The sequence below is a fragment of the Vanellus vanellus genome (genome assembly GCF_965231255.1).
Source record: "Vanellus vanellus genome assembly, chromosome: 13".
NCBI lineage: Eukaryota > Metazoa > Chordata > Aves > Charadriiformes > Charadriidae > Vanellus > Vanellus vanellus.
In genome coordinates, this window is record NC_138918.1 from 18,963,741 (window position 1) to 18,979,606 (window position 15,866).

At 38.0% G+C, this 15,866-nt stretch overlaps 1 protein-coding gene across 1 annotated transcript in view; it reads left to right on the forward strand.

Annotated features, from left to right (window-relative positions):
- Positions 1–15,866, forward strand: part of RANBP17 (RAN binding protein 17) — a gene marked incomplete at its 5' end in the record, with an annotated part of 160,550 nt that overhangs the window by 87,515 nt on the left and 57,169 nt on the right. Inside the window, 3 exons of the mRNA XM_082490223.1 lie at positions 5,739–5,825; positions 10,470–10,527; positions 10,612–10,720. Coding sequence (XP_082346349.1) covers positions 5,739–5,825; positions 10,470–10,527; positions 10,612–10,720 — 254 coding nt within the window. The remainder of the gene's footprint in view (positions 1–5,738; positions 5,826–10,469; positions 10,528–10,611; positions 10,721–15,866) is intronic.

Consider the following 15,866-nt stretch of genomic DNA (forward strand, 5'->3'; position numbering starts at 1 on the left):
TTTCCTGAAGTCCAGTGTCAGCTCACTAATGTTTAGATGTATAAATGGCATTTTTCTTTGATTTCTTGAGATTTTTGAACACATTTTCTATTGAGCCATCTTTTCCCAGATCTCTCTGTTTTCAGTGGTTCACTTTCCTTTATGTAGCTTTAATCTGTTCTTTTGAATTCATAAGTAGCAGAGGGTTGGTGATCAAACTCAGTGAGTTCTTTCATTAACAGAAAACAATTTGGACTGCCTGTCACAGCTACTGGTAGCTGCAGGAGCCACTCTTCAATTTATGGATTAAAGGCTGTATGAATTAGATATTCTTCAAAGGACAGAATTATTTTGAAATTTGTCAATGTAATAGGTATCCTTTAGACCTTCTGACTGTAGTTTAAAGTACTGCTGTCGCATCAGATCCTAGACCTTTTACTACCTTTTCATCGGAAGTTAATGAATGTGCCTTTTACTGAATTCCTGTTAAACGGTTTCTGAAAGGTTAGGGTTTTATGCAGCCAGTTATGTATCCATTAATGCTTATGCAGTCTTACCAGGAATTTTATAGGTCAGTTCATTTAGCATCCACTGTCTTGGCTTGCTTTGACCATCACCTTATAGGGTGTAAGTGTGCAAGGGGAAAGGCTGACTAAAAACCTAATCTCAAAGTAATTTTTCTAATATGCAAGGCATCTTAAGTCTTCTCGGGTGCGTTCAGCATCGTAGCAGTGGTAGAGTAGGTTCAGGGAGGGATGAGCTGGGAGGAGTTATGTGAGTGTGAAGACAGGCAAGACAGAGCAATGGGATTTTGAAGGAGCTGTTAGGGTTGCGGTGGATGCCAAGATTCTGGGGAAGGACTATGACTTTAGGTCCCAGCCTGTCTCCTTAGACTTTTTTCTCTTAGCGTGTTGCCCTGAGGTACTGGTTTTCAAAGGCACAGACTGTTCCTTCATCTCTATGGAGTTCTCACTCTTTGTCGCTCCATATTTGCCCAGATATTTAGTATTTTTGATCATGATAAAATAACTGAAACATGAATGAAAGATGCATATCCAAACATGGCTATTTGAAGTTTCTTGCCTCTTTTTCTCTAACTGCTGTAGTGTTTTCACTATGGTGGGTGCACATATACATACATGTAGAGAGATTTTCCATGTGACAATGTTTAAGTAATACGTACATATAAAAAGTCTGCATCTCTGCGTATTTTTCTGAACGCTCATACTGATACGACTCCATGACTCATAGCAAACTAAAACTTGGCACTTTTATTCACGACAGAACATGCATTTTTGTAACTATTCACCTTTGTCCAGCTCTAATGAAAAGTATATATCCATTCACTGTCATTGAGCCACAGAGAGCTTTCATTGTAAATGATGATAATCTACAAGGAGTAATTCAAACATGACTGTACAGAGCTTTCTTGCCAACAAATAGCTGTCTTTGTTATTGCTGAAACTTAGGTACCACATAAGGAAGACATTTTCCAAGTCTTTTCAGGGGATTTGGATGCCCGCTTTTCTTGCACTTTAATGGAAATTGGATAGCAGATACCTTAAGCAACTTAAGTTTTGTTTAAAATGTATGGTTTTTTTAATCTTAATGATTTTTATAATGCGATTATGTTTGTAATATCCTTAACTTGAGACCAAGACTATTCCTAAATTTACATGGTTCACAAACAAACCAACCACCACGCCAAACTTGCTGATTGGCAGTGGTTGTCACCTCTCCTGGCTGGTAGCAGCTGAGCTTTTGCAACTGCTTCTTCGTCATGTTACCAAATCTCCTGTGCAGGTGAGGTACAGTAACCTGTGCGTGTGCGGGTAGTATAGCATTCCTGGGATTCCTCAGCTTTATGCTGATAACATATCTGCCCATTACACTGCAGAGAAGGGGTTCAAGGCCTCCTGGGAAGAGGAGGGACGTATTCTTCGGGCACTTACAAATGGCCTGGAGGCAATATTTGAGCACCTTGGCATGCAGTGGCAAACGGAGAAGGTACCCACCATCCCTGTGACCAAATGGATTGTCTCTCTGTGTACAGTATATACTCACTCGTCAAGCACTCCCTTTTCGGTGCTGACCATGCTTTGCTTTTGCTTTTCTACCTTGCATCCCTGATTCTCTCTCCTACTGTAAATTTTTCTTTTTTAAATCGCACCACATGTTTTTCAATTCTCTCTTCCAAGCTTCGCTCCTATGCTTCAGCAGTATCATTTCTCATCCACTGCTGCCCTAAGAACTGACGCATCTTGTATGAAGGGTTGTCCTTTGCTGTGCACCGCATGGAACTTTTCAGGGCAGCGTGATACAGTCTGTGTGTCTGAAGAGGTCTTTCTCCAAATCGTAAAATGAGGACAGGACAATAGAATGGCTTTGGAGGGAGGGAGGAAAAGCCATGAAATGGATTTAAGAGGCTGGAAGTGGGTATCTTTCCCTTGAGTCTTTCCCTGGCTGAATATCATAATGACTTGGAACGTGCAAAGAATTTTGGTTCTTCTGTGGATAATATGGTAACTCTTTTCCCAGAGAACTGTAAACTGGAGTATATAATCATTTTGACCTTCCCTTTCTAGATTTTAGGTTAAAAATAAAAAGCCTTTTAAAATAATACTTTTAAGTTACTGTATTAAGGGAGTAGAAGTTTAGCATGCTGATGGAACTGCATTAGTAAGCAGTCGTCGTGACAAAGTCTCATAGCAAGCTGGAGGGTTTGGAGGTTGGAAAGCTGGGAAGCTTCTTTAGTGCAGCTTTCAGAAGCAGAGGTTTTATTCTTGTCTTCTAACTAAAGGCAAACTGAAAGCAGATATTTGAAAGTGTACTAGATTTTTACTGCTGTTTCATTTGGATTTTTAAAATTCTCAGCTTTTCAGCATGGATCAGTGTTACTGTCGCCCTTTTGGTTTTGTGTGTGTATGCATAGTTCAGTATTTTGAAACTGGTGTTGTTACCAAAATTGGAAATATTCTGCCGCTTCTGATTTCCACTTTTTTTTTTGTACTTGCCTTTACAATGTGTTCAGTGCTTATCTAATATAGATGTTTTGGTGAATTTGGCATTGCCGTAGCTTTTGATGGTGCTCTGATTTTTTGTGACTCATCTGAAACATTATGATTGGTTCCTTTGACTCTGTTTCATTTAGTTCATATTTTAAATCAATAAGCCACTTGAGAGATGAAGAGGCAAGGACACTAACGCTTGGATTTAAGTGCTGTCTTGCCATGATTTCTCCGAGAGCTATAAATTTTTCTCTTCTTTCATTCCTTGGCTTCTCTTTCTTATGTAGCGGAAAACTGCTTTTTGTATTACGAGATTCCTCTGTAGATCTTTACAAATTTTCGCAGATACTTATAATGTTTTGTAGATGTTTCTTAAAATACTACATTTTATGTGTCGTTCATCTTGCCTGATATTGATAAGGCAGAAACAGAAATGGGAATTGCTATGACTATAATTGAAATTTTTCAGCCACTGTTCACTCACGAGTACTTTCTAGCTTTTATATTATTACTCCATCTTTCAGTATCCAAATACAACCAGGAACCGAAAGAACAGATGGATACAAAAGTACCCTGAATATTGGATGAAGACCCTTCCTTACACAGTTTTAACTTTCTCTTCAAGCTGTCACTGTGACTTCTTGTTTTTCTTTAAATGTCTTGCATCTGGTTACTGAAGGACAAAGATTTTGCTCTTTTGCAAAATAGCCTTTTTATGATTTCGATATTGATGTCAAATCTGTGTAGTCCAAATTCATTTTTATTGCTTTGTATGGTATATACTTGTTAAGGATTTAGTGCAACTATAAACATCCCCAGAACTCCCCATAGTAGGGATAAACTGTGAATTATGGACTTACTAGAAGGGGCTATTTCTTTAAGGCAATCTGAACCTCTGTAGTTCTTCATAGAGATTTTCTAAAGTAAATCGATGTTTGTTTGTAAATCTAAATTGAGGAATACTGCTTTGGTAATTGCATTGTTATTTGCCTTTTCCTGAGCAAATAATACTAAACAGTTAGACGCTTTAAACTGCATTCTTGAGTTTATAACTTCCTGAAAAAGAGATTTAGTTTATGTGGTGTAGTACATTCCTTAGTCTGTGAATATGTAAAAGCAATAATCAGTGCTGATTTTAAGGCATTTAACATCTCTTCTTCAAGTTCTATATTCCCAAAATTGAAATTCTCCAGAGCCAGAAAGCCGTGCTGCCTTTTCATTTCAATGGGCTACGTTTCAAAAGGCTGCGGTGGCCAGATTTTTATTTCTCCGGATGAATCCAGGCTCAGAAGCTCTGCTGTGAATCTCTCAGCAGCATTATCGCCCCGTCTGGAGGAAGGGGACATTCGGCTTTCTTCTGGGCTTTTGAGCAGTTAAGGGGGATGGGGGATGTCCCAGGAGGGCAGGGCACAGTACTTGCCTTGAAAAAAGGCAACTAGGAGGGACCAACTTATTACAGACTGGTCAGCCCAACTTGGATTCTCAAAAGAGTACTGGAAAAAGTTACTAGTAGTCAGCGTGTAAGTGATAAATATATTCAGGGGACATTTGGGGTGGATCTTCTTGTCCATCTTCTTGGACTCACTGGTCCATCTTCTTGGACTCACTGGCTAAAGTTTACAACAGAAACAGTAAATATGCTTCAGTAAGATCGTTGACACTGGCCTACATGATATTTCCCTAAGAAATCAGGGAAATGACAGGCTGTGAGATCAGTGACTCTTAACTTAGCGTTGTAACCACTACTTGTTTGAGAAAAATTGCTTTCCTCTACTTTTCCAGGCATCAATCTACCCCTTTCACATGAAGGCTACTGCCACCTCTTCACCTCCCAATAAATCCAGTAGATGAACAGATTCCATCCCAGGTTACTTGGGTGTCCTTGCACTGAGCTGCCCCCAGTACAGAAGAAGCTTCAGAGGGTGCCGGCTCTGTGCTCCGTGTCTCACGTTTAACCTAGGGAAGGCGGTAGAGTGGTCATCATCGCCTGGTCTTAGCTGCATGATTTCACTGAAAGGCTAACTATAAGAGTTTGCTGGCAGAAATAGTAGGTTGTTTTATCAATCCTTGGGGACCACCACATAATAGGTCTAGTGTTATCCTGTATCGTAATTTATGCACTGGTTCATTAATCAGCGTGTGCTTCCTAAATGCCAACGTCTGAGAGGGGTTGCAATTAGGGGAATGCAGTATACCCTACGTATCTTGACTCTAGTTAAGTGTTTGGTGTAGGAAGAGGAAAAATTGGGATTCGTACAAGAGCTGCAAGGTGGAGTTTCACTGGCAACTGGGTATATCAGTAGCTCTGTGAATTGGCCCTTAGTTTTTCTGTGCCCCGTTTCTCCTATGGAAATTTTCCTGGGGAGTTTATGGCAATTTGGTTTTATCTTGTGAAGAATTGGGTAGATAAATACTAGAGAAGTTAAGTGGCCAGATACTGTGTTGAAAAGTGAGTAAGATAGATGTAAGTAGGGGTGAGCTTCAGATAATTTATTTCGTTATGACAGATGGTGGATTTTTTTTAAAATGAATGTATGTGTTACAATATTACAAAAATACTTGAATCCCTTGTTCAGGAAAAAGACATGGCATGCTTTTATAGCATTTTCTGTCTCATAAATGGAAAATCCGAAGACGTATCACAGAAATACATTTGTAGTATAATGTGCTACTACCCTGAGCTTTTGCACTGTGCTTCTCAAAAAGAGGAAAATGTGTTGTAAAATCTCTCTCTTGTTTTGTTTTTTCTAGTGTTACAAATCTTAAGTATCGAGGAAGGTGTGAGCCTGTGATTTCAAGAACTCTTCAGTTTCTAAATGACCTTTCTGTTGGATATCCTTTTTATTATGTTTGACATAAAATGTCATTTGAAAATAATAAGGTAAAAATTAACATGAGACTTCTGTTGTTTTGTGTGCCACATTTTTAAACCAATTAGGATATTAATATTTACTCTTTTTGGTTTATCTTTTTCTATGCATAGTTTTTAAAAGGTGTACTCTGTGCCACCTACTTCTTATCAACAAAAGAGAAATCATATAACTAGTTGCTTATGGTCATGTATCCCTTTCCTAATCTTGAAGTCAATGCCATTGATGAGTCCAACAATGTTGAGAACAGGATTGATTCTGTTAGCAGTTGAGCACAGGATTGGTTCTCCTTTGAGGATGAGTCAACTAAGGTATGAAGCATGAGTTAGATTTTGAACGTGAGCCTCTTCATGTGTTTTATTGTTGCCTGATTTTAAGTTTTTCACTGTGTTGGTGTCATCATTACTACTGATACAACAGCGATAACTTTGCATGTGGATTTTTGTCTGGGTTCAAGTGTTTTTGTGAAATTCTTACCCAAATCATGGATGCTAACTTGCTATCTGTTGTATCTTTTTCTGCTGTTCACTCACTTGTCATAATTTGGAGAAGAATGTTTACACTTTGAATTTTCAGTCACTTGAGCAACAAGATTTAAAAAAAAAATAGTAGTAGCTGGTTTTGATGTGACACAATATTTGACGGCATACGACAGATAATAAAGCACCAGAGCTCATGAAAACATTCAATATTGAAATCCTTTGCTATTTTAAAATAAAAACAACTTTTCAGAAATTTTTGAGAGGGGATTGCTAGACAAGTAGAAGGGAAGGCATCTGGAATATGACAATTGGTATCATTTTATTTCTCCATAGAACTCTAATCGTATAAGAAGAATTTTAATATATTTCCCTGGGTTGAAAGATGAGTGTGGGTTTCCACATTCCATAAGTGAATTTTGTTTAATGAAAATCATACAATGTGTACTTCTATATGTTTACTTGAAATATCATTAGGCAGCTAACTTGATGTTTTAGATATGCATGTGTTTATGTTCTCGTGGAATCACAGAAATAAGACTGGAAAGGACTTGAAAGTGAAACCTTTCTAAGGAATTTGACAAAAACAGAAGGAGAGACATTTATTTCATTAATAAGATTTATGAAGAGACTAATGAGCTCTCTCCTCTTTTATACTATATACTTATTGCTTCAGTAGGGTTCAAAACACTTTCAAAAGAACCAAGAAATGTAATGTGGTGCATCTAACTTAAAGTGCTTGCTTGTTTATGCATGTATACTTGCTGAAATAGTCAGCCTCATATTACTGCTAAAGCCAACAAGCATCTAACATTTCATATTGTCTTCTGGAGGCTTTCAAAGGCTTGTATTCACATGGTAGCTCTCAAAAATGAGGGTCAGTATATAAATTATTGGTGCAAATAATACTTTTCCAAGGCTGAAATGTCTGGATAGTTTTAGTTTGTGAATTACTCAAATTATATTTGCAATAACCGAGTTTCTGCTCATGAAATAGATATAATAATATCAGGACCTAGAAAGGATGAAAAAGTAAATATTTAATAACCTAACTTCTCCCAAAGAGTAGAGTTGGGATGAAATTGTGATTTTTTTTTTTTTTTTCTTTGCAGAAACTTGCTAACTGTGGCAAGAGCAGTTTCGGACTGCAGGATGCAAAGCAGCACTGTCTTCATAAATATACACATCTTAAACATCAGTGTGAAATGTTTAAAGACTAGTAAAAAGAGAGATTAACTAAAAACATAACTACCAAAAATTTATTCAATTATTTTTCAATGGAAATACTTCAAACAAAAATTCCGAGGACAGTAGCTTTTCTGCTGAGATGGGTGGGGTTGTACAAAGATAGCTCTAATGCCGGTTCACTTCACTGTGATGTTGTATTAGTTAAGTTTAAAATTGTGTTCTCTGGCAAACCATAAAAGATTTCAAAAGTATTAGACACCCACTTTTGTGCTGGAATTTAATATGCAACTTTTTATTGGAAAATAATCGTCCTTGTCTGGCAAAATCCACCATGCAATATTTCTGTTAGTAGGCATAATGCAATAAAGACAGGGAGGGCTATTTATCACTACAAATTTTGAGGATTTCAGGATTCTTTTTATTATTTTAATATATTTCTTTGGTATTAAATCAGAAAAATGATAAATTACACCTGTCGAGGCTGTTTTTCCTTTTCCCCAGAAAATGATGTACAACCCAATTTCACTGGTCATTTTGGCTTTTAAAGATATGTATTTTTTTCCTATAAAAAACTCTACCAATAGTTTTTTTTTTTTTTTTAATAATAATACTGAAGTACTTTTTATTTCAAACATATGAAGTAGTTTATAACTACTTCCTGGCATTGCAAACTTTGGCCTTTTCACATTATATTAGGGTTTTTTTAAAAGACATTAAGTATATATTGCTTTGAAAGAAATAGTGTATTGTTAAGATGCTGGATCCAGTGGATCAATTTTCAGTATTTGATATAGATTAAATTGTGGCTAGCCTGAAAGGTTAAAATAATAATTTATTTAATTTCAGTACTTTCCTGTATGTCAATCAGCTTCTACACAGTCTTAGAAATTGGTATTTTTCTTTTTTTAGCTGTATAATAGTATTTTTCTAAAGGATAGTCTAGAATTAAAAGCGACCATAATTCCAGCAACTGTACTATATAACAGGGGGTGGGGAGGGAAGAAAAGACGTGAAACAGTATTAACAACAAAGGCAACAAATGATTGGAGCCAGAGTCATGGTTTACATTACTTTCACAATTATTCCAGGTTTGCATATTTCGAAATATATTAGCCCAATTTGATTTCAAAGCTCAGTTATTTGAATTATAAATCATTATGTCCCTCCTAGCTGATCAGTCGTGAAATATCTTTGAATTCATTTACATAATGGAATATGTTAGTCATTCCTTTATGTCTTTGAAGCCATAGTGCTCCTTCATGCATGTTTAGTTCTTTCTAATAATTAACTTTTCCACTGTATATTTTTGTAGCGAAATAACTACAGTTTCATTGTTATTTTGTACAAGAACTTGGGGTAAAATATTTATAGTCTCTCAAAAATTCTTTATGCATGTCTTCGTTATGTTATGAAAGGCTGTCCCTTGTAACATGGGGAAAAACCCCAACTATGGAGCTTTGCGCTGTAAGCCAGGTAATGCTACGTCAAAAGTTATAGATTGACAAAGGAGCATCATCTGAAAACCAGATTAGGAGATTTTTCCAATAGCAGCTTTATAGCTGCTATTATTATTAAATGCTATTATTATGCTATTATTAAAGCCACCTATTCTTACACTTTCAACTGTTTAAAAAGAATTTAATGCATTTAAAATGAAAAGGGAACTTGTTTATTCCTGTAAAAGTAGTCGAACTCTTCAGTTATGTACAGGAATGGCAGAGGCAAGCAAGCACTCAAAAAACAAATAGTGACAATAATAAGCATTATGGATATTTGTAAAATCTTCTGTGTTTGTACATGATTAGGCACTACTGTACAGTCTAAATTATGCAGTGATACTCATTATTTCTTAAAGATCTTCATCAATGCCAAGGATCAAGAGTGTTCAGGAAACTAATGATTCTTGTTCTTATAATATTCGCTGTAGAACGTACAAGCCCGTAAGTCATTGCATTCATTTGATGCCTTCGATGCTTATGAATGTTTCTGAGGCTTGAATTTTTCTATGGCGTTCCTGAAAAAGTGTATTAGTATACTTGGATATCAGAAAGCCTTTTATACCCCCATTTTACAGATGCAGAACTGAGAGAGTGAAATGTAACTGCGGTGGTGCCTGCCCTCTCCTCCGGCACTGCCATGAGTTTAGCCACTTGGTGGAGTGGGACGTTTCACTTTGTGCTCGGCGGTAGTCAGTTAGATTGGCTTTATATTTTATAAAGTTGAAGAAACTGGGACACCTGTGGAAGTATCCATAGATAATGTCCAAAATTCCCCACTGTACCACCTTGCCGTGGACTTTGCTCTGGCTCTGAGACTTTGGATGTTCTTAAGAAATTTCCATGCAGTTCTTAGACGTCTGACAATACTTTGGTCAAGTGGTTAACCATAGCTGAGTATGTATGAGATGCATTTGTATCTGTTGTAACTGAAAAAAAGCAGATGTGATTTTTTGATGGGTCTGGAAGATCACAGCGGTGATTTTGAGGCCATTACTTTAGTGCTGCTCAGGGCTGCTGCCAGTCCCGGTGCCAACCACCAGTCGGCTTTGACACAGGCAGTTGCAAAACCACTTTTTTTTCTTTTTTTTTTTTTTTACATGCTGATAACATGGGTCTATCTGGGGAAAAAACAGCACCATTTATTATCAGAAACTCTCCGTTTAATTATAAGAGTCATTTAGTTCATTCGTCTCTTTTGTGACTAGAATATATGCCATGAAAAGTAATTGCTTTAATTAATAATAGATTATGGTCTTTAATGTTCTAAAGAATATCTCCATGACATGTATTTCTAGATGAAATCCGGATAGTTTTTTTAATGTACATTTGTTGTTGTTTCAGTTGGGTTGTTTTTTTCTGGCCAAAAATTCCTGAAAGTTTGTACAACCTGATGATGTAATCACAATGCTGCGAGGCTCGTTTTTCCTTAACACCTCCTACTTACAGTCTCCTGAAAAAGCTTGTGAAAATAGAGGCTGTGAAATTCATGCTTCAGAATCACACAGTAAGTTCCTTACTATGTTAAGAAACATTGTGTGTAGTAAATTTTGGAGAACACTTAACTTTTCATACGCTTCTGTTTCAACAGAGTAAGCACTTCCCTTTCTTGGGGGTCAGCGATAACTACAGCCTCAGTGACCTTAGATGCCGGACAGTGTTCTACACTGCTCTCACGCGTCTTCTCATGGTAGATTTAGGTAAGGTCCTCCTCCCGTGTCCCTGAGACACCCATCTTGTGTAATGCTACGAACTTTTAAGGTCATTAAGCCCATCAAACAGCAGTTTAATTGTACAGTAAATAGGTTGTAGTTGGGATTTAAATCGCTGCCTATCGACTTTTGAGATTTATGGCACTAAGCAATAACACTGTATTTGTTTGTTGCCTTCTGTTGGAGAAATAAACAAGAAGAGGTATTTTTTGCGCAGAAGCACTTTTTGTATTGAGAATTTACAACATTGAGTGTTGGAGTAAGTGTTTCACATTTCTAGGTGACATACCAATTATGCCAGAACCTTCCAGCTTCTAGTAGAAGGATTTTTTTTTTTTTTTTATTTCACTTCTTCATGCAAGTTCCCAATATACAAGACCATCCAAGTCTTAATAAAAGCATTGACGAGAGTTCTGCAGTTCAGTCAGAAATACGTAAACATGCGCTTAGGGTTACCTTTTGAGTTGCCCTTTGTAAATTAGGGAGGTTAGACCACGTGTAAAACCCAGCACAGGCTTTAATAGCTAGGTGTGATATAGGACACGGTCACTTTGAATCCAGGCACTGCCCTTGGCCGCTGGAGTGAAACGCAGAACTCTGCTCCCTAACGGAGAAGGCTGAGCTTGTCAAACTCAACACTGGAATGAATCAAACGTTAAAGCAGCTGAGGGTGAAGAACACAGTACTTCTCAAATTGTCTCTGTTCCGGTCAGAGCTGGGGGCTTATGTCTGCTGAGGGTCTGCCTTCCAGGCTGCACGCCCGTAGGTGTTCCCAGGCGGGCCGCTGATGACGGCCTTCAGAAAATAAGATGAAAAGTCTTCTGTCTACTGATTTCCAGCCCTTGTACAAGGACTTAACTCGGCAACGTGCGTGCGGAAGAGATGGGCACAGTCATAAGCCAACAGTCGTTGTTGCTCCCCTTGCTGATAATGGGCGCCTGTACTGTCTTCTGCGGAACAGTGCTGAAAAGCGTTAACTTCGAGGCAAGACTGAACCGTACTTAACAGCTTTTTCTTAAGGAATGGCAACTGTGAGCTGGACCTGTGTTTCCTTGCAGTTCAACTGCTTTCAGTCCTGGCTCAGTGTCGTATAACATAAGCAATAGGTACGTTTTTTAATATAAAATGGGTTACACATGCAGTTTCAGTAACTTTTCCTACAGGGGAGAAAAAAGATTTGGTAAAAACAAGATCACAGGTGGTAAAAATTACATCTCAAAGTAGAGGTTTTGTAAATATATGTCAGACAAAATGCAGGCGCGTGACTTATGGCTGGCTACAAGCTCATAGAGGTCATTGTGATTCCTCTAGATTAACAGGTCTACAAGATCCGAAATGATTAGGAATATCTGGCAAAAGCATACATCAGTCTCTTGACTATTGTCCTTTTTGTTCCTACCAGAATAAATTTGTTTGCATTTGAACTGGTAGAAGCACACATTTAGAGGCACAAACGGGTTTAAGTTGCGGTTTAGGATCCAAATGTAAAAAGTAAAGTGTACACAAACAGTCCTTTCTGTGTGTTTGCGTAAGCATTAAAAGGCAGTATTAGTACCTCAAACCAGGACACTTGTGAATCAAAAGATATTGGCAAACTGCGCAAACTGGCATTTTTAGACAAAAAAAAATTGTACAAATTCTCTTCTCTGAGGTTTTTTCAAATTAAATGAAGAGCTTTAGATAAAATCCTTTTATATGAATGATAAACCATTTATGTGGAAAAAAAATTAAGGTGAACTTTTATTGGCGAGGGTTGTTTTAAGTAATTGTTTATGTAGAAATTTTTTGGAGATTAGTTGAATACAGTAAATTCAGAATATGTACGTTTAGAACAATATGCTGTTGGAGTGACTGGCAAAATTTAATTGTAGGAAAGAACAGTAATATGTTAATTGGTGTTTGCTTCAAAACGTGCTTTGGTTTCTGTAAAATTATTTTAACTTCATGTGAGTATAATTAGACTTTGAATTCCTTGTGTGTCCCAGGTTGTGTTTTTAATATTTTTTTTTGACATTTAGAATTGCATCATTATGTCCAAGATTCTTAGTCCAAGATTTCTTAACCGAATATTTGTGCCAAGTGTATAGTAACCAAAACTAATACAAGAACATCAGTAAAGTTTACATTTAAATAAAGTTTTTACTAGGTTTAATAAATTTTAATCACTTTATCTTCTGCTCTACCGAAAGGAGTAGATCTAAGCTGTAGAAAATACCTTCAGGGAGGTATTCAGCATGATTTGTGAGTGTCCTGTACTTACAAGTGTGTGCAGTCACGCTCAGTGCCAAACCTCTCCAGGTGAAGTAGGTTTAAACGCTGTTGCTGTAAGCCGCACACAGATCTACTATAACTTGCAAGTGAGGCATCTCTTTTACATCTCAAATGACATAATAAGGATGTGTGTGCCTAGTTTGAATTATTGAAAATGAACAGTTTACCATGGTAGGTTTGTTTAGGATAGTTTCTTCCTTTCCTTATTAATAATGTACTGTTCATGGGATGTGAGTGCAGCTTGTACAGGAATGCAAAAGAATGTATTGGTGTTAATTTGAGTTGCTTTTCTAAAAGTTACAAATTATTTGATTAATAGGGCAATACTATGTAGGAGTCTAATTGTATGCTCCTTCTTGACTGCTTACACTGAAATTTAAAACAGAAATAGCACACAAGATTTCCCCTTATCCCTTTCCAGAACTAGCCTGTTTGTCATTAAAGCGTTGGTCCCCATCAGCATTGGGCATTCTGGTAGTTGTTCGGTATTCTCAACTTCTTAAGGAAGTGTGCTTGAGATTCTACCTTCAGGGAGGCTTCATCTTGGATTCTGGATGCGTACATAGTATCTTCATGGAGATTGTCTTCTAGTGATACGCAGCAGTCTGGATGAGAGGGAGTGTTACTTTTGCTATGCTGTGACAATTCAGTTTTCTCCTGAGAGCTCTCTAAATGGCCGTTGAGCCCTGATCCTGCATACAGCAGGATCCAGATGGCTTCTATTAGTCTGTACGCCGGCATGGGACAATACCAGCACAGGACTCTTTCTAAATTATTGGTCTTTATTTACTAATCTTTTTGCTCCGAGGAAAATCTGATAAACGATTAAAAGGAGAAAAGCATCAGGATATGCAGTGTACATAGAAATAATTTAGCTCCTAGGAGGGTCAGAGGAAGCTGATGCTGGGCGAGCAAAGAGATTTGGAGCACAGCGACTAATACTGTATTGGAACTGCCCGAGGAGCTGGAGTTGGCAAAGGCAGGAGGTAGAAACAAAAAGCTGGAGGAATAGTCTGGGGTTGCAGCGAGCAATCGGAAGAGGACACAAAGGTCCGGAGATGATAAATAAAAAGACTGACTCCAGTTGAAGGGAGCAGAGAGAAGATGGTACAGGAAACGGCCAAAGATGAAGAGGATTGGATTTTCCCAAAGTCCACCAGATCCTATCGCTGCCAGCAGTAGCTTTGAAATCTGACACGAAGCGTCTCACCCTCTTGGGTTCTGCTGCAGGTGCAGGATGCGTGTCACGGATTTGGTCCGTTACTTGGCTGGTTTAAGAAAGTTCTTGAGCATAGATTGCGATTTGAAGGCTCTGTAGCTGTGGCTGACCAGGGCAGTAGCAGGAAGCTATTGAAGGTATTTTCTTTGCTTTTTAAAAAAACATCTGGGAAACTGGGCGGGAAAGCCCTGTATGAAAGGGAAACAGGTGAGGTCACGAAGCCTGAGGTATCCAGAGCTCAGGAAATGCCGTAACTGGGATTGCCTGCGCTACTTTCCTCTCCTCTCCATTGTAAATATTTACATTGTTATGAGGCAGTTTTAATTGCAGGATCACAATTACTTCTTTCAGAGGATATTTGCCTCTTTCCTTTCAGAAGATGTGTCATTCTAACTGAATGAGAAGCTACCGAGTACTTTGATTATATTTTTTTCTGTGTGGTATGAGGAGCAGAAAAGGCCTTGACTGCTTAGTGACATCCAAAACCATTAGTGCGCTCTCAACAGTATTCCCATGCCAAACCCAAACCACAGCCCTACACCAGCTGCTCCATCCCAGCCAAAACCACGATGGTGGTCATCTGCATTTATGTGTTAGGCCATGCTTTGCTTTCTGTTGGGACTATTTTTCTTTCTTCATGGACTCTTGGCCTTTGCAGTCATTCTTACTGTTGTACTGGGGTGAGCGGTGTGGTCTTCACAGTAACCCTAGAGATCAGAGGCTGGAATTAGGCCCACTTTACAGATAAGTACATGAAGCGTAGAAACTAAACCGTAAAGCTGACACTACTTTGCACAGCCAATTTGACACACGCAAGACTCCTCCTAACTTCAGTTGCAACTTCATTTGCCTGACTTTGCCAAAGCCAGAGAGAAGAGAGAGAAGCCCTATAGCAAAGAGCTCTTTAAAGAACATAAATTAAATTCCTACTCTGAATTACTCTCGAGGGGAATCTGCATGCGAGAGGCAAGCTACCCTCAATTAAGGGCCTAAAGAGAAGTAGCGTGAGTACCAGTCCTCGTGCAAAAAGCCATTTCTAAAAGGTTGTTGTTTGTAGGTACTTGTTCAGCGTCATGACAAAACAAAACCAATCCAGACTTCCAGGTTATCTTTCAACTGTCTATCCAAAACAATCTCTTTTTTCCCTACCCACAACGTCCTGTTTCTTTTACTCTAAATTCCCACCTTCAGAAACAAATGAGGCAATAGTGTCACATAATAACCCCAACGCAGTCCAGATTTATTTCCACGGCAGCTTCATTCTGTATACTAAATAGGTAGGAGGTAGAAGAAATAGCATATGGTCATAAAAGATTGTGATTCAAATGTCATACTACAAAGTACACACGTGAAAGGGTCTAATTTATCATTCCCCTTTTAAATGTAACGCTTTCTAACTGTTGAGTCTTGACTTACGTGAATATTCCTCCAGTGTACTGAGCAAATGCTGTCAGATTAACAGAGAAAACACAAATATGAAGAAAAAAAAAAGTGAAATGCAGAGACATGCCAGTCTCAGATACAAGTTGTTTACAATCAACAATTTGTCTTCTTTGTTTATAGCTCAGTAAAAATATGACAAACCTCAGGTTTTTGTTCCTGTAGGTCATAGGAAAGTTCCCGTGATGTCAGTGAGATTTTTCT